The sequence below is a fragment of the Cuculus canorus genome, unplaced genomic scaffold (genome assembly GCF_017976375.1).
Source record: "Cuculus canorus isolate bCucCan1 unplaced genomic scaffold, bCucCan1.pri scaffold_88_arrow_ctg1, whole genome shotgun sequence".
Classification (NCBI taxonomy): domain Eukaryota; kingdom Metazoa; phylum Chordata; class Aves; order Cuculiformes; family Cuculidae; genus Cuculus; species Cuculus canorus.
Window position 1 is genome coordinate 60,307 of NW_026527855.1, and position 18,332 is coordinate 78,638.

An 18,332-nucleotide genomic window follows, 5' to 3' on the forward strand; every position below is an offset into this window, starting at 1 on the left:
ATCTCCCTTCATCAAATGTCATAAAGAGGACGCTTGGCTCTCCTTGAGGTTTCCTCCCAAGCTGTGACCTTCCCTCCAGTCTGCAAACCTGTCCAATCACATCTTTGTGTTACCTAAAAGCCCCATGGAGAGACGCAGAGATGCAATGAGAGTGAAAATGCTGCTGAGTTTGTGAAATGAGTCCTATGTGTCCTGGACTGACAGTGGGGTGCTGAGACCTTTGGAAAGGGTGAGACATTGTGGATCCCTCTGCTCTCAGCAGTGACTGGTGGCTTTTCAGAGTAAGATGGGAGTGTGAACCTCTTCATCTCAGAAAGGTGCAAGCCCAGGGCAGCTGGGAACAAGAGTGAGGGACAGAGAAGCTCCCCTCCCTCTGCACTGAGACACAGACAGTGCTCTCACCACACAGGAGTCTCCCTGTTCTCCCTGAGTGCAGCAGAGATGCTGAGGGTTTCTGACATCCAAGAACAATGCGCAGTGTTGGAGAAGGAGCTATAAACCACCCAAACCTCTCAGCTTTACTTTCACCCTCTCAGTTCCTTGTCACTGGCAGTGCAGATGCTGACAGGCCCTTCTGCCCCAGGAGCAGTTCCACGGGACAAAGTTGAAGCCCAGACTCCTTTCTGCCAGGGGCAGAGGCGCTGCTCCTCCTGTCACATTAAGCCATCACCAAACAGGGCTCCAGGCACGGAGCTGAAGGAAGGGCTGCGAAAAAAGGGACAGGGAGTGTGCAGCACAGGGAGAGGAATGAGAATTGATTTTGGCTCAGACTTTAGGCTCTCCCCTAACTTGTCACTGTCCTTTCCTTTCTGAAGGCACCCCATGCCCAGAAGCAGCTGATGTCCAACAGCAGCTCCATCACCCAGTTCCTCCTCCTGGCATTCACAGACACACGGGAGCTGCAGCTCTTGCACTTCTGGCTCTTCCTGGGCATCTACCTGTCCACCCTCCTGGGCAACGGCCTCATCATCACCGCCATCACCTGTGACCACCATCTCCACACCCCCACGTACTTCTTCCTCCTCAACCTCTCCCTCCTCGATCTGGGATCTATCTCCACCACTATCCCCAAAGCCATGGCCAATTCTCTATGGAACACCAGGGTCATCTCTTATGTGGGATGTGCTGCCCAGATCTTCTTTCTATTCTTCTTCTTTGGTGCAGAATATTCTCTTCTCACGGTCATGGCTTATGACCGCTACGTTGCCATCTGCAAACCCCTGCACTATGGGATCCTCCTGGGCACCAGAGCTTGTGTCCACATGGCAGCAGCTGCCTGGGGCGCTGGGTTTCTCCATGCTCTGCTGCACACAGCCAACACATTTTCTCTGCCCCTCTGCCAGGGCAATGCTGTGGACCAGTTCTTCTGTGAAGTTCCCCAGATCCTCAAGCTCTCCTGCTCACACTCCTACTTCAGAGAGGTTGGGCTTCTTGTAGTTGGTTTCTTCGTAGAATTGGGCTCTTTCTTTTTCATTGTGGTGTCCTACGTGCAGATCTTCAGGGCTGTGCTGAGGATCCCCTCTGAGCAGGGACGGCACAAAGCATTTTCTACGTGCCTCCCGCATATGGCTGTTGTCTCCCTGTTTGTCAGCACCGGCATGATTGCCTACCTGAAGCCCCCCTCCACCTCCTCCCCATCCCTGGATCTGGTGATGGCAGTTCTTTACTCAGTGGTCCCTCCAGCAGTGAACCCCCTCATCTACAGCTTGAGGAACCAGCAGCTCAAGGATGCAGTGTGGAAACTCATGACTGTACTTTTTAAGCATCATTGATCTCCCCATCTTCTTCTGCCTATCACTCACAATGAAACACACTGAAAAAAAATCCTATCTTTGGTAGCTGATTTGGTTTGGGTTTGGATTCTTATTTGTTATGATGACATTGTCCACAAAGAAATAGTTCCTCCCACTTCTGTGTCAGTATCTCTCTGTCATGTGTGACCCGCAGACTGTATAAATAATGAGCCCTACTCTGTTCTCGATTAAAGAAAATAAAGGCTCCCGCAGACACTTTTTTATCTGTGATCCTTCCTCCAAGACTTTCTCTCGAGCTCTTGGGTCCCTTCCAGAGGTTGGGGGGAAAAGAGTCCCAGCACAGCAGCATGTCATGGAGCGCCTGCACTTAGTCTTTCTAGAGCTGCTCCCTTGGCACCTCCATGATCTTCCAGGCCCTTGTGCTGGTGGAAGGTCTGAGTGCTCTGAGCTTGGTCCCATTCCTGCGCTGTGGCCGTGCTGTGATCACAGACAGCAACAGGCAATGTCCTGTCCCTGTGTGTGAGATGGGGCACAAGGTGTCCTCGTTCTGCCCCTGCAATCTGGCAGCAAATAATGGGAAGTGGTTCCTTCTATGACATTAATCCGGAAGGGGAATGGGGAAAAGAAGTGCTGAAGGCTGAAATAAAAAGATGGATTTAATAAAAACATTAAAACCTCACATTCTTACTGTCAGTAACACCAACACTCATGCTGGTGCCAGGGCTGGTTTTAGTAACAGTAGTAGTGATAGCAGCATAGAATCACATCATGGAATCCTGGAATGGTTTGGGATGGAAGGAACCTCAGAGATCATCGAGTTCCAACCCACCTGCACTGGGGAGGGACATCTTCAACTGGATCAGGTTGTTATATCCTTGTCCAACATGGTCCTGAATTCCTCAGCAGTAATACCAAAGCTAATGATAATTTATATTTAATGGTATCAAGGCATTTGGCCCAATTATGGATCGCACACCACCAGCAACTATCCCCTGAGCACCTTGGGGAAGCTGAACCAGGGAAATCGTCCCAGATGAGTCCCACACACTGGACATTTCCATGTCTGGCTGCACCTCCCAGCCCTGAAGAGGGACTTTTGCTACATGGTCATATCTGTCCTCCTCCTCTGCTCAATGACACCCAACTCCAACACCATTATTAATAAAGAGGAAACCCATTTTCTACTGACATTTATTGCACACCAGTCCCACATCTCTTGCCAGAGCTGGTGTCTCAGCCAAGCCCTTTCTCACACAGCTCCAAACACATTGGTGCTCATGGCCTTGGCTCAACAAACATAGAAAAAGTCCATGGATTGGGATGCCTCAGCTGCCCTGGGACCTTATGCACTGTTTTACCCTGAAAGGTTTCTCAGACCCCAGCTCTCTCAGCCTCTCCTTGTCCATAATGTGCTCCAGGTCCAACCATCCTTCTGGCCTCGACAGGACTCGCTCCAGGCTGGACAGGATCTTCCTTGTGCTGGGAAACCCGTGCTGGACACAGCAGCCCTGATGTGTCCTGTGATGGGTTAACCCTGACCGGCAGCCGGACCCCACCCAGCTGCTCCCTCCCTGCCTCAAAACAATGGGACAAAGGGAGAAAACAAACCAGTAAAGCTCAGGGGTCAAGAGAATGCAAAGGAGATTCAGGGACCAATGACTGTCACTGGCACAGACGTGTGGACATCCTGAAAATCAATTTAATTTATTTCCAGTTAAGAAACTTTTGGATTATGGGAAATAAGGACAAAATATTAAAGCCCATTCCCCATGGAGGGTGGAGAAGAGGGGTTTAACAGTCAGTGAAGAACATCTCTGCTACTCCTTCCTTCTCTCACTTCTCCCCTGCTCCAGCGTGGCTCCTCTCCTTGGGATCCCATCACTTTAGAGGTCAAGGCTCTGTGTGGTTCATTCCTTTTTCTCTCCTCATGAGGCAGTGTCAGGGTCCTGAGAGCATCCACAGGCCTTCATGGCCCTGAGCAGCATCTCCTGGGGCCTCCACCCACCTCTCTGTCCATGGCCCAGGAGACACTGAAGACAGGCCTGTGTTCCAGCCCCAGCTTGATCTGATCTGTAGGTGTGCAGGTCTCCAGACACAGATGCAGACACAGCCTGTCCTGTCCATGGAACTCGCTGATTCATTCCAGAGTCACTTCCCAGGTTGGTTCTTTATGGGGTGAACAATGGAATGACACCATGGGTCTGCAGTGCCAGACACCAGGAGACTCCCAAGGCCTGGGGCCTTTCTGCTGTCCTTCCCATTACTTGGTCAAGTTTGGGGATGAGGGGAAGGAAAATCAGGTGAGGTTTCAGAGTGCCAATGGCTAAAAATGAGGAGCAGAGCCATCAAATGTGAAATGATCTAAAGGCAATGCCTGTCTAAAACTGATCTCTTCTTCTCCTTTCTCAGAGGCCTTAAGTCTTCCACAGGAACCTGGAAGATCTGAGATGCCGCCACCTCCATCTCTTTTTTTGTATTAATCTGACAGAACCCAAGTCAAATAGTTTGAATTCTGTTTCCAGCCTGAAGCACCCCATGGGCTGGAGATGGGCCAGGTGATCAGCAGAAGTATCCCACTCCTCTGGACATGAAGCTGGATATTCCCAGGTGTCACAGGAGGTGTGGCTGATCAATTGCTGCATCCATGAAGCCGATCAAATGCCAAAATCCTTTATTGTAATCGTGGCCTCAGTGCCGTGTTGATGTCTAAACTCTCTCTGTGGATGCTGACACTGACTGAGCAGCCTGGTCTGACCTCAGAGATGGCCCTGCTTGGAGCTGGACATTGGACTAGAGATCACCTGAGCTCTCTTATTCCCTTAGATTTTCTATGAGCATAAGATGTAGAGACCCACTTAGCAGGTTGCCCTGAGCCTCCCCCAGCAGGCCAAAGTGTGCCCTCACACGTCACACTGTAGGCCCCTAACTCCATCCTGGCAGTCCTCCTCCAGATGCTCTCCAGTTTCTCCACTTGCCTTTTGAAATGTGAGACTCACTGGGTCCTGTGACATCGTCCTGGTGCCAGAAGAGTGAGGGCAGTGATTGACTCCTTTGCACAACGTCAGGAGTTGTTCACTTTGGTCCCTCCCAGTGAGTGGCTGGGGGTGGGCAAGAAGTTGTCAGGGGGACACAGGAAGGACAGCTGACCTCGGCTGACCAGAGGGAGATCTCATAACATAGATGCCACGCTCAGCAATAAAAACTGTGGCAGAAGAAGAAAGAAGTGGAGATTCTTATCAGTGGTGATGGGTGGTGATAGACTGGTGGGGTGTCATTCTGCTTGAGGGAGGTGGCAAGTGATGGCATTTGCATTGGTTTGGGATTATGTTGGGTTTTATCTTTCTTCTTTCACCTATTAAACTATTTTCAGCTCAACTCACAAGTCAAAAAACATGTCCATGGAGCAGCATGGGCAGAGACCTGGCCGGCTGAGGAGTGTCCTGAGGAGATGGACCTGGGCACCAGGACATTTGCTTGTCCTCTCTCACAAGAGACCTCCGTCAATCCCATGCCCTTTCAAAAGACATTTTCCAAAGAAATATTGATCTTCTCCTGGAACTTCCTCACTCTGGAGAACAGAAGGCATCGAAGAAACCTTATAGCAGCCTTCCAGTACATGAAGGGGGTCACCAAGAAAGTTGGGGAGGGACTTCTTCCAAGGACATGGAGTGATAGGACAAGGGGGATGGCTTTAAATTGGAAGGGGGATGAGTTAGGTTAGACATTAGGAAGAAATTGTTCACAAAGAAGATGGTGAGGCAGTGGCCCAGTTTGCCCAGGGAAGCTGTGCATGCCCCCTCCCTGGAAGTGTTCAAGGCCAGGTTGGGTGGGTTCTTGAGCAGACTGGTCCAATGGGAGGTGTTCCTGCCCATGGCAGGGGGTTGGAACTGGATGGGCTTTAAGGTCCCTTCAACCCAAACCAGTCTATGATTCTGAAAAGTATTGAAATAAACTAAAATTTTTTTTTTTTCTTAGATGCACTTTGAAATCTTCTTTAATCACCCTGGGAAATGACTCCAAGGAGCTGTGAAGTCTTGAAGACCTTGAAGACCTGCCTGTCCAGGCAGACAAAGAGCTCGTTAAGGCTTTCAGGATTTTAATGAGACCCAGGGTGGATTTGCTGATGAGTCCATGAACCTCAGCTGCAGAGAGGAGATTGAGAAAAGCTCTCCAGAAGTCAAAAGTAGAACTCAGAGTACCTTAAAGTCTTAATTGGTCTCAGTGAGGTTTGTTCCTGATAAAGCCTCTCCAGGGACTCGTTAGAGCCAAGAATTGGAGGCCATGGTTGCAGGCAGGCAAAGGGGCTGTGCAGGCAGCTGTGATGCTGAGAAAAGCCTGGGTTTGCTTGGTGAAGCAGAAAGGCCAAGACCTGACCTCCAGGCTCTGGGAAGGCAGATCTGCCTTTGGCTACAACGATGCTGGTGTTATGAACATTCTCACATTGCCCAATCCAATTGGGAGCAGTTATTCCATGTAATTCCAAACACAGACCTGTAGAGTTACTTGAGATGCCAAGGCTCTCACAGAGCTCCATGCACTGGCAGAAGTGTTGGGTCATAAAAGAGTTGAGTCATAGAAGAGTGATGGAAAACTTGGGTGTGAGAAGAGTCAGGTCATAGAAGAGTTGGGTCATAGAGGGGAAATAGAAGAGTTCAGTTCTAGAAGTTTCATAGAACTTCTGGGTCATAGAAGTCCCATAGCAGAGTTGGGTCATAGAAGTCTCAGGTTTTAGAAGATTCAGGTCATAAATGGATCAGAATATTCACGTAATGGAAGACTTGAGTCATAGAAGCGTGAGAGTTTAGTCAGGGAATAGAAGTGTTGGGTCACAGAAGTTTGGTTCAGAGAAGGGTCGGGTCATAGAAGAATTGGGTCACAGAGGAGTCGTACAAGAGTTGAGCCATAAAAGAGTTATAGAAAAGCCGGGTCATAGAAGAGTCAGGTAACAGATGTGTTGGATCATATAAGGGTTGGTTCATAGAAAAGTACTATCGAATTAGGGTCACAGAAGGGTCAGAGAAGAATTGGGCCATAGAACACTCAGTACATAGAACGCTTATGTTTTAGATGTGTCAGGTCATAGAAGACTGAGGTCACAGAAGATGCGGGTCATGGAGGAGTCATAGAAGAGTGTGGTGATAAGAGTCAGTTAATAGAAGAATTGGGTCGTAGAAGGTTTATAGAAGTATTGGGTCGTAATAGGCTCTTAGAAAATTTGAACCGTAAAAGGGACATAGAAGAATCGCTTATAGAAGAGTCTGGTCATAAAGTTTCATGGAAGATTCAGGTCATAGAAGAGTGAGGACTCAGAAGTCTCGTGTCATAATAGTCATAGAAGCACCATATAAGCATTGGCTTGTTAATAGTAGGGTTGGTTCCTAGAAGAGTCGGCTCATAGAAGGCTGACAGAAGTGTCAGGTCAGAGAAGGGTTCGTTAATAGTAGGGTTTCCTCATAGAACAGTTTGGTCAGAGAATCTGCACAAGGGAGATCCAGTCCCCTTCCCTTTCAGACATCCAGAAATAAGATCCGAGTGAACAAGGTCTGGGTCACCGTGACCCTTGCAGGATAACAGAGAGTGGCCTTTTTGACATTGTCCTGCTCATTCAGCTCCCAGGGATGCTTCCCCTCCTGTCCCACAGACTTTGAATGATTATGTTTGCTCAAGTGATCCATGACTTCATTCCCACCCACCTCTGGTTGATCTCCTCTAGAGTCCCACCCTGAGATGAAGGGGCAGCGACGTAAATGTAGCAGTGATGTAAATGCAGCAGTGCCTACACAGGGTCTTTGTTTCTTCTTTAAGTGTTCCTGAAGTAGCCAACACTCTAGAAAGGCCTTTCAAGTTGAGATGGAGTTTCTGTCTGGACCTTTGCTGATCTTGGAGGATGCTGTCCTCAAAGACAAGCTGTGCTGAGCTCTGTGACCATGGCACAGCTCTGTCTGCCACAGGAACGGCTCCAGCTCCTCCTGCCTGTGCCCCTGGCTGAGGGCATTGCTGCCCATTGGGGCTGAAGCCCTGCAGCTGTGGCACCAGGCAAGCTCATCTCTGCCATCAGCAAACCTGGGAGCAAACATCCAAGACCCCATGTGTGCAAAGGCTTTGCTTAGAGCAGAGACATGGCTGGGACAGAAGAGACCTGAGTGTCTTTCCAGCCCCAGATCTAAAGACCCAGGATGAAATGCCTCCATGGAACAGATCCTCCTAGACTGGAGAAATGAGACCGTTCCCTGTGTCCTTCCTGGTGTCCTGTCTAATTGTGGGAGAAAATAAAGTGATTCTCCTCATCAACTATTTTTCTAACAGAAGAAATGACACTGCAGGACAGAAGTGTCTCTGCCAGCTGAGGGAGGGAACATCAGGGATGGCTTCGATCTGTTTCTCAGCAGGTTCCCCTGGAGCCCCAGGGACACCTCGAGGGAGCCCAGAGGGGGCAGAGAAAGGGCTGCCTTGGGCTGCTCCTCTGCTGCTGAGCTGGGATGGGCTCCTGGCATGGAGGGAGCTCATGGAAAGGGGGCAGTGCTACAAAGAGCCATCTCTGGGCAGGAGCAGCTCCTCTGCAGAGCCCAGCAGGGCTGAGGGCACTGCCTGCAGGCAGCGAGGGGAGAGGAGGGAGGCAGAGAGAGGGGAAAAGCAGGGTGGGGTGGGAAGAATGAAGAGGCTTCGTTAGGAGAAAAATCTTCCCAGACTTTCTCAAGGTGAGTCTCTGGGTGCAGGACAATGCAGGTGCGGTTGCTGGAGGGATCTCCTAAAGCCAGCACAGCCACAACGTGTGGGATCTGTCAGGAGGGCTCTTACTGTTTAGTGAGAGAGACCAGGGTCAGTGCTCAGCCTGCCCAGGGAGCTCCTCATGGTGGGACAGAGAGAAGCTGTGGATGGAAGAAGCACCTCCTGTCAGGAGAGGGTCTTTCTGATTTCAAGAAGGTGCTGTGTGAGTCAGGGCTGCTCACAGCTCCAAATCACTCCAGGATATTTCTAAGAAGCCATTAGTAAGGGAAGATGAGGATAGGGATTACATTAAAGATAAGGAACTATCCCGAGTTTGCCTTTTGAGTATCCTACACTTGGGGAATGTCAGGCAAGAAATGGAACAAGGGTTTCTCCAGCTTTAATAAATCACTGAGACTCTTGAGCTGTGTCCTTGAGTTGTTAGTAGGTCTGATAGGAGCCTCTTAAAGTATCTCCAACTGCTCCTCTGCCCATGGACAGCACCAGCACCGCCTCTGCTGAACCATTCATGCTTAGTGTGTACTGCCCTTTTCTGCGTATAAACAATAATCTGTGCCCGGCTTTACTCAGCAAACAGGCAGGTTTGTGTAGGGTCAGGGGGAGTGCAGAGAGGGTCAGATGAGGTCTATGAACACTGACAGGGAGAAGGCATGGGACAGGGAAACACCTCCAGTGAGGAAAATCTCCAGGAAAAAGTGACAGGATCACAGAATTTAAAACAGTGCTATTGCAGGAAGGAGAGTTCACAAAGCTCTGTGTGATCCCCTCCAGTGCAGCCCCTTCCTCTGAGCGAGCCCCCTTGCCTCCTCTCCCACCCAGCAAAGCCTCTGCCCTCAGGGCTCTGGGCTTCAGGGCTGAACCCCCTCCTCTGCAGCCACAGCTCCAGTGCCCTCTCCAGAGCTCAGGGGCTGAGAGCAACTGCCCGGCAAGGTTGGTGTCTGGGAGGGGGCGAGCACAGCTGGGGAAGGGGAACGCTGTCTGTGTGCCCGGCTGCCTCTGCCCTGGCCTCTCACAGCCAGACCCTCACTCTGTTTCACCCTGTTTCTACCCTTGTCTTTGTTTTTGCTGTTGTTCGCTCATTCTCGCTGTCAGGCTCTCTGGGGATGGGAGTCACAGCTGAAGAGTCACCCACTGACCTGGTGGCTCCTTTCCTGCAGTTGTGTCCATGGGAACCCCTGTCCCAGCTTTGCTCTGAGCTGTGAGGCTGTGGGCAATGTGGGCAGTGGGGCTGAGGAAGGAGCTGAATCTCCCTTCATCAAATACTGTCACACAGACACTTGTCTCAGCTTGAGGAGTCCTTCCAAGCTGTGAGCTTCCCTCTAGGATGCAAACCTGTCCTGTCACATCTTGGTGTTACCTATATGACCAGTTCCCTCTGCACTGAGACAAAGGCAATGCTCTCGCCTCGCAGGAATTGCTTTGTTGTCCCTGGATGCAACAGAATTACTGAGGGTTTCTGACATCCACGAAAATCTCCAGCTGAGATGGGAGAGAATTGTAGAAGAACCTCTCCCTCTCAAACATGTTGGAGGCTGTGGTTTCTTAGCGCTGGGATTACAGGTGCTGGGAAGCTCTTTTGCATTAGGAGCAGTTTTAACTGGAAAATTAGAACATCAGGGCTGCCCACACCCTCCCCATGACCCTTCTGCAGCAGAGCAGGGCTGGCTCCTCGCTGCCAGCAGGCGGAGGCCCTGCTCTTCCAGGTGCTTTCAGCCCGTACTATGCAGAGCTCCAGACACGGAGCTGAATAGTGATCTTGGAAAGGAAAAGTAGTGGAGAGTGTGCATTGTGAGAAATGGCTTTGTTGTTACTCAGAGACATCTCCCCTGACTTGTTACTGTCTTTTTCTTCAAGTTCTGTACTTCACATCCAGAGGCAGCAGATGTCCAACAGCAGCTCCATCACCCAGTTCCTCCTCCTGGCATTCACAGACACACGGGAGCTGCAGCTCTTGCACTTCTGGCTCTTCCTGAGCATCTACGTGGCTGCCCTCCTGGGCAATGGCCTCATCATCACTACCATCGCCTGTGACCACCACCTCCACACTCCCATGTACTTCTTCCTCCTGAACCTCTCTATTCTTGACCTGGGATCCATCTCCACAACTCTCCCCAAAGCCATGGCCAATTCTCTCTGGGACACCAGGGCCATTTCCTACATAGGATGTGCATGTCAGGTCTTCCTGTTTGTTTTTTTTATTTCAGCAGAATATTCTCTTCTGACGGTCATGTCCTACGACCGCTACGTTGCCATCTGCAAACCCCTGCACTACGGGACCCTCCTGGGCAGCAGAGCTTGTGTCCACATGGCAGCAGCTGCCTGGGGCATTGTTTTTCTCTATGTTCTGCTGCACACAGCCAATACATTTTCCCTGCCCCTCTGCAAGGGCAATGCTGTGGACCAGTTCTTCTGTGAAATCCCCCAGATCCTCAAGCTCTCCTGCTCACACTCCTACCTTAGGGAAGTTTGGCTTCTTGGAGTTAGTGCCTGTTTAGCTTTTGGCTGTTTTGTTTTCATTGTGGTGTCCTATGTGCAGATCTTCAGGGCTGTGCTGAGGATCCCCTCTGAGCAGGGACGGCACAAAGCCTTCTCCATGTGCCTCCCTCACCTGGCTGTGGTCTCCTTGTTTATCAGCACTGCTATGATTGCCTACTTGATGCCCCCCTCCATCTCCTCCCCATCATTGGGTCTTGTGGTGTCAATTCTGTACTCGGTGGTTCCTCCAGCATTGAACCCCCTCATCTACAGCTTGAGGAATCAGCAGCTCAAGGGTGCAGTGTGGAAACTGATAACTTGGTGGTTCTATCAAACAATAAACTGCCGAGGTTCTGCATAGCATATCTAATGTAACTCACTGCAGGTCCACCCTGACTTCTGTACTGTTGGGTTTTGGTCGTATTTTTGAATTATAATAATGTTCTCATCCTCTTTCTCATTCACTGTCTGCTTGTATTTTCTGACAGAGTGGCTGAGCAGATAAGGACCTGTGCTCCCTATGTGTTTGAACAAAATGGGGGGGGGGGGGCGTTGTGCGCACCTTTCATTCAAGGTCTTTTTGGAGCTGCAGCGACAGTTCCTGTGGACATGGGTGGAGAGGAAAAGAGTTCCAGCACAGCAGCACTGCCAGGCACCAGCGCTTGATCTCCCAGAGCTGTTCTTTGTCCACTTCCACACCTTCCTTCTCATCCCTTGCCTTGCTGTAAGGCCTGAGGGCCCTGAGCTTGGTCACAGCGGTGCCGCGTGGCAGTGCTGTGCCCGCAGGCAGGGACAGGCAGTGGGCAATTGTGCGACAGAGCTGCCTCCAGAACAGACTTCCTGTAAAGAGAGGGAATCTCCTCAGGGCAGCACCTGAAGGCTCAGGACTTTTTCTGAAGTTTCTTTTGAGAACATGACCAAGGAAATGACTCAGAGATCAAAACACCAGTGTACAGTGGAAGAGTTTTGGTGTGCAAGGCTGTGGCAGGCTGCAGAGCACTTGCTGTTCTCCAGGACATCCTTTTCCCCAGGGGAGGATGTCTAGACTGGCCTGGCTGCCTGTCTTGGTTCCCTCTCTGTGCATCCCACAAGGCCACTTTTATGATCCAACCTTCTAAGTTTGGGCCCTTCTATGTCCTCACTATTGTATGACCAGACTCTTCCATGAATATTCTGTCACCTGACTCTCCTATCATGCATCTGTGTCCTGACTCTTCTAAGACCCAAGTCTTGAATGACTCAACTCTTCTGTGACTCTACTATGATCTGACTCTTGCGTGACCCACCTCTTCTATCACTCTCCTTTGAGCCTAATCTTCTTTCACCCGATTCTTCTATGACCCTCCTATTATTCTGTGATCCAACTGTTCTATGATCCTGTTCTTCTATGACTCAGCTCTTTTATGATTCGACTTTTCTGTGACCATTCTGTGACCTGACACTTCTATCAACTAACTCTACTACAACCCAGCTCTTCTCTGACCCAACACTTTTATCAGCTGACCATTCTATCAGCCTTCTGTGACCTGACCCTTGTATGACCAAACGTCTCTATGACCCTTCCATGAAATGTTTTCTATGGCACTGCTCTTCAGTCACCTCATTTTTCTATTACTCTGTTATGACACGACACTTTTGACCCTACTGTTCTATCTGTCAACTCTTCTATAAAAATTCTATACTCTGAGTCTTCTTCAGTCCCTCTGTAATGCGACCCTTCAATGACCCAACTATTCTATGACTCTTCTATGAACCCTACACATTGGTGACCTGACCCTTCCATGACTCAACTCTTCTATTACTCTTCAAAGACGCAGCTCCTCTATGACCTAACTCTTCTATGGCCCCACTCTTGTATGACTCTTCTTGGACCCTTCTGTGACCTGACTCTACTATGACCTAACTCTTCTACGGCTCTTCAATGACCTGACACTTCTGTCACACTCGGTGACCACCCCTTTCTGTGACTTGAAACTTCTATCACCTGACTGTTCTGTGACCCTTCTATAACCTGACCCTCGTATAACCTGACTCATCCATTACCCTTCTGAGACCCAATTTCTCTACTACCCAGATCTTCCACAACCTTTCTCTGAGCCAAGTCTTCTATGATTTTCCATGCCGTGACTCTCCTAGGATCTGACTATCCATCTATCCTCCCGCTATTATATGATTCTTTTATGTCCCAGATCTTTTATGACCCAAGTCTTCTATGACCCCACCATTCTATGACCTGACCTTTCTACAAGATCTCATAGCCAATGAGCCAAGCAGGTGCCTTCTGCTGGCCTGTCACAGACAGTGCCAGATGTGAGCTTCAAAGCACAAATCCCAACCAAGATCTGACCTATCAGCTGATTCAGAAAGTGGTAACATCACAGTCTCTTTCCCAGACGTGTTCCTGCTGCTGGCCTGTCCCCTCCAGAGGCACAAGTGACCTCACAGCCCCCTTCAAGGCCATTGCCTTCCTACGGGATTATGAGTTCTTGAGACACACCTGGCCACATGACACCTTGTCCACACAAGCGAACATCAGGAAGATGCGCCAGGGGAGGTTTAGTTTGGATATCAGGAGGAGGTCCCTTCACACTCAGGACATTCTATGATTCTAAGATTCTTTATTTCTTCCTACAAACAAATGAACACCTATTTCCAAACAGCCTCAGCCATGGCCTGAGACAATGCACACGTCAAATGAAAGCAGTTGTGGAAAAGGATCGCTGGTGTCATTTCATCCAAACTCGATCCCATTGGAATTTAAGAAACTTGTAGTATTTCTGAAAGGGACTTAACAGTCCTCCTTTCGTTTCCCTCTCCTACTCCTTCTCTTCGGTTTTGGCTGAACTGAAGGAGCGTTCTCGCATCTGGGCTCTTCCTCAGCAGCCTGGTCCTTCGGCTTGGTTGTGTCAGGGGAACGGAAAGGGCTTTTCTCTTTCAGGGTCATTAGGAGAGTGTTCCGTTTTGGGGAGACAGACGGTTCTGAATCTACGTGCCCTTGCTGAGGACGAGCAGGGCTCTTCTCCTTGGAGGACTCAGTGGCCCCAGACTGGGTGAGGACTCTTGTGAGTTTCTTCAGTGGATTGGGAATCTGTAAAGGAAAAGAAAAGTTGTTTCCTCGGTCATGGAAGAGGCCAGAAGAGACCCTGGGGAGGAAAGGTGTCCCAGACTGTTCACAGACAGAGGTTGTTCTGGCGAACATCCAGCCCGCTCAGCGGCTCAAGAGCGGTCCCCATCCAGGCAAAGCAAAGGGAGAAGCCCTCTCAGCTGTGACAAAGAATACAGGCACAGGAAGAGACAAGGGCAAATATTCTCTAATCTCTCCAGATCAAGGCTCCTCCTGTAGCGTTCATGCACAGGGACGGTGGTAGAAATCCAAGGAGAAGCGAGCCTCTCCAGAAGGGGAATGCCAGCACTCAGCACTGGAGCTTGCACGTGCTACAGGAAACCTTCCCAAACAGAAGGTGAGAGCAAACACATCTTTCCTGACTTTTTGTTTCCTGATCTCAGGATGTGATTGAGCCCATGCATTCAATGGGAAGAGCAAACCAACATCCGTCAACGCCTCACTCAACTCTATGTGAACAGCTCTGCAATGCCAGAAGGATTCCCGTCTTGAAAATGAGCCTCCTTGTCCTCATCATCCAGTTCCCCTCATTATTTCACGACTCAGCCTCTCCCACAGTATCCATGTCCCTCACATGTCGGCATCTGTTCAATGCTGCAACAGCTTTGCTGGGTGCTCAGGAAACTCCTGGCCTGATCAGGAGCCGGGCTGGGAGGGAGGAAGCCCTGCCCTGAGGATTTGCTTCCCAGGACTCACTGCTGAGCTCCACAATTCCTCTGCTCAGGCACCACAAGCATTTCCATGCCACAATCCAACAGCTGACAAGTAATTTTTCTCCAGCTCTGAGCCAATTCCATTCAGAACGAGTGAGATGCAAACAAGCCATTGACAACAGCCTCGAGGATCTCACTCAGCCCGCGTTTTGCCAAGGGACGCTTGCTCTCCTCAGCCAGACTGGGGCACAGGCGTGAAAGCATGAACCCCGGCTGGCTGAGAGATGCACTTAGCAAGGTCAGTGTGGGCGCTGCTCCTTCTGGCTGTGGACAACACCCTTCTCTTGGGCAGATCTTGAGAACAGTTTTGGAGCTGGATGTCAGTGTAGAAACAGCATTCCCCAGCATTTCTCAGCCTCACAAGTGGCTTTCATGGCAGCTGGAGGTGCTGATAATCCACTAAGCACTATCTTCTTCCGAGAAGGATGTCCCATCCGCCCAATCACTCCCCAGAGCTGAGCACCCATGGGGTGAAGGCCAGTGGCAAAGGCAACATCGACCTCCTGGGACTGGGGGACTGGCCACGGAATGTGCTCTGCACACCAGCTCCCTCTGCTCTGCTGTCTGCCAGCACACAGCACAAAGAAGTGGGCAGAATTTGAGCTATTGGAAACCCCTCCTGACAGTGCTGGAGGAGCCAAAAACACAGTCCTACACTTCCTGGGCAAGGAAAGAGCCAGAAATACCAGACCCTGCCTGTCTGAGTCTGGGCTGGCATCTGTCAATCTCTGCTGGTGTGCAGATGGCCCACGAGTTCCCTGAGGGCACGCCTTCCCCAGCAAGGTGAACTCTGGCAGCATTTACCTGGCTCTGGCCTTTGAGTTGGAGGGAGGCCTTCTCCAGCTCCAGCTCCTTGCGCTCGCGCTCCAGATCCTGCCACCATCTCTGGAGCTGCTGCTCTCGCTGAGCCAGCCTGGCCTCCTTCTCCATCAGCTCCTTCTCCCAGGCTTCCCACTTCTCTGGGGAGGTATCGGACATTGTTGCCCCTGCTGGAAGCACAGAGGCCGAGGTTTCATTCTCTCGGCATTCCTCCTTCGCCGAGATGGGCACACTATGAGGATCTTTCTCGGGCACTTTCTCCTCCTGCCCTTCCTTAGGGCTTTGTGCTTTTTTCTTCATACGGGAGTAGATCCACCAGCACCCAAGAAGTCCCACCGCTCCAGGAACGGCATAGAACAGAACATCACGGAAGCGTAAAGCCATGCTGCAGAACCTCAGTGTTTCCCTAGAAGGAGAAAGAGAAACCATGGTTAAATGCTCACAGGGAAGGGAATGGGAAGTCTAATTTTCCATCAATGCCCTCAGGTATTTCTGTCAGCACGAACAGGCTTGTTTTCCAGATGCTGTTTATACCCCAGTCTCTGCCCCACCAGCATGACACGCAGCAGGAGCCTCACCTGAGACCAGGGATACCTGGACATTGTTATCAGGGGCCTCATCACTCTTACCTCACCTTCACACTTAAAAAAATTTCCCTCCCTTCCCCTCCCAGCAGATTATGGTGGAGCAGAGCCCCATTCTTCTCTACTGCCCCATTCAGCTGTACCAACTGCACCAAGAGTTGTCCCGCACCATGCTGTGGTGCAGGAAGGCAGCAGCAAGACCTCCCACAGATGGACAGGACTGTCCTGGAGACCAGCAGACAGAACACTTCTGAACCAGAGAGGATCAGCTTAGAAATTCCAGACCCAGTGTGGAGCGCTGGATGCTCCAGGGCCGTTTCCCAGCACGCAGGGCCCTGTGCAGCCCCACACCAAACCCAGAGCTGAGCCAGGGCAGAGCTCACACCCTGTAGGTGCTCACCCTGTGCCACCAGGCAATTCCTCTGCCTTCTGGCACAGCTGGAATCCAGTCTAAGGGTCCCACCTGAGATCAAGACATGGCTGGAGAGCTGCAGCTCGGACTGGAGACTTTCCCAGCTTGATGAAGTGTCCTGGCAGTGGGTCAGAATGGGATTGAGACACTAAGGGGAGGGCAGGGGTCGGGCAGATCTCCCAGTCTGTATCCTTAATGACATTGATGGAAAACTCCTGGCAAAGACCAGGGAGATGAGGACAAGAAGGAATGCACACACTTGCCTATCTTCAAAAGAAATGAACAAACAAAACACCAAGGAAAGTCAGCTTCATCTCCTTGTTCATGTCAGGTTCCCAGCACAGCTTGAAGCCACCCTGTTTCTCCAGACAGGACAAACAGCCCTCAGTGGACACATCCTTCTAAGGTCAGGCATGCTCGCAGCACGAGGTTCCCAGGGAAGCCAGAGTATTCCTTCTCAACACGTGAGACAAGGGTTCGGCAAGCACTTACTTTAGATGTTCAGGGCTCTCTACAACCAGGAAGGTCCATTCTGGGGACCGTCTGCTTCAAGGCTCCACCACAAGAGAGATCAGGACAACTCCCAAGTGTCTGAGTCCTTGTGCTCTGCAGGGACAGACCTGACTGTGCTGCCGGTCCCTGCCTCCTCCACCTCCCGACTGGAGAGGTTACACTGCCAAACCCAAAAAGCAGGGGAAATCCAGGCTAGAATTAAGGACTGTGCTGAAAGATCACAAAGCAAACAAGGAACGGAGCTTCAGCAGCCAACCTAGAATTCCTCCCTACACAGCCTGGAGTCAGCGATGCAGCACTCGGGAAACAAATGCAATCAGGGTGAAGCAGCACAGGGCAAGGCTGTCACAGTTAAACCAAAACGGGACCCCCTGGGCTGGGAACATGTCCTATATGGAAAATAATCAGGAAGACAGGCTCCAGCTCCTAGGAGACACCAGAGCAGGAGCTGAGAGAACCCTCAAGAACTGGAGACCCTGCCATGGAGATTAAACTCCGAGCAATGATTGTGCAGAAACAGGTATGGACACAACTGACCTACCCTGGACGTAGAGCAGAGTTTCCTCTCCAGCGGAACCGGCACCGGGCACTGCGACGGCTGAATCGCAGCTGCTTTGTTTCTCACACACAGAGCAAGGTGCAGGCAGCTCCCAGCAAAGAGACCACCTGCCTCCTCCAGATCCTCCTGGAGAGTGAATCTGGAGTGTGCTCGCCCTGGACAGCAGAGCGGTCCCCGAGGACACAGGGCAGCATCACAGAGGATGACATCACAGAGGCCATGGACCGAACCATGGTTTGGGGGTGAAGGGACCTCAACCATCCAACTGGTCCCACCCCCCTGCCATGGGCAGCAACACCCTGAGAGGCGCTGAATGAGGATTTGGGCCATCAAAATTGTTGATAATTCTAAACCTGAGGCTTTGTTCCCTGAAACAGGCTTTGGAAGATAAAAATGAGCCTTTGGAACCTATAAATAAGGGTTTGGTCTCTAAAGCTGAGATGCTGGAAACTCAAAATCAGATTTTGGGCCTTAAAAATGAGGCTCTTAAAATTAGTTTCTAAGCACAAAAATTGAGAGTTTTGACCTGCAAAACACAACTGTAGATCCTCAAAAGTCTATGGGTACTAAAAACAAGGTTGGAACCCTAGAATTGGATTTCAGTGCAAAACGGTGGACTTTGGGCACTAAAGGGAGGGGTACGATTTTAC

The 18,332-nt window shown here is 50.6% G+C and overlaps 2 protein-coding genes and 1 pseudogene across 3 annotated transcripts; 2 read left to right on the top strand and 1 right to left on the bottom strand.

The window, feature by feature from the left end:
• Window positions 1-839: 839 nt before the first annotated feature.
• On the top strand, window positions 840-1,772 carry LOC128850819 (olfactory receptor 14A16-like). The gene has a single exon (XM_054055835.1). It carries the CDS (start codon window positions 840-842, stop codon window positions 1,770-1,772), a length of 933 nt encoding a protein of 310 aa, XP_053911810.1.
• Window positions 1,773-7,971: 6,199 nt separating this feature from the next.
• LOC128850820 (olfactory receptor 14A16-like) lies at window positions 7,972-11,319 on the top strand (annotated as a pseudogene).
• A 2,316-nt stretch (window positions 11,320-13,635) lies between these two features.
• Window positions 13,636-18,029, bottom strand: LOC128850824 (A-kinase anchor protein 13-like). Of its 2 annotated transcripts, XM_054055841.1 has the most exons (3): window positions 17,665-18,029; window positions 15,600-16,020; window positions 13,636-14,046 (listed from the first exon to the last, which is right to left on the bottom strand). In XM_054055841.1, the coding sequence occupies exons 2-3, from the start codon at window positions 15,996-15,998 to the stop codon at window positions 13,747-13,749; spliced, it is 699 nt and encodes a 232-aa protein (XP_053911816.1). In that variant the 5' UTR covers window positions 15,999-16,020; window positions 17,665-18,029; the 3' UTR covers window positions 13,636-13,746. The 2 variants fall into 2 exon arrangements, with proteins under 2 accessions (XP_053911816.1, XP_053911815.1); XM_054055840.1 differs by lacking the exon at window positions 17,665-18,029 and having other exon boundaries at window positions 15,600-16,204.
• Between the last annotated feature and the right edge of the window lie 303 nt (window positions 18,030-18,332).

Excerpts from the sequence above, each read along its gene's own strand:
- LOC128850819 (XM_054055835.1), top strand. The coding sequence starts at position 840 with ATGTCCAACAGCAGCTCCATCACCCAGTTCCTCCTCCTGGCATTCACA.
- LOC128850824 (XM_054055840.1), bottom strand. The coding sequence starts at position 16,043 with ATGGTTTCTCTTTCTCCTTCTAGGGAAACACTGAGGTTCTGCAGCATG. Across the intron at positions 14,047-15,599 it reads AACTCAAAGGCCAGAGCCAG|ATTCCCAATCCACTGAAGAA; the intron begins GTAAATGCTGCC and ends TTTCCTTTACAG.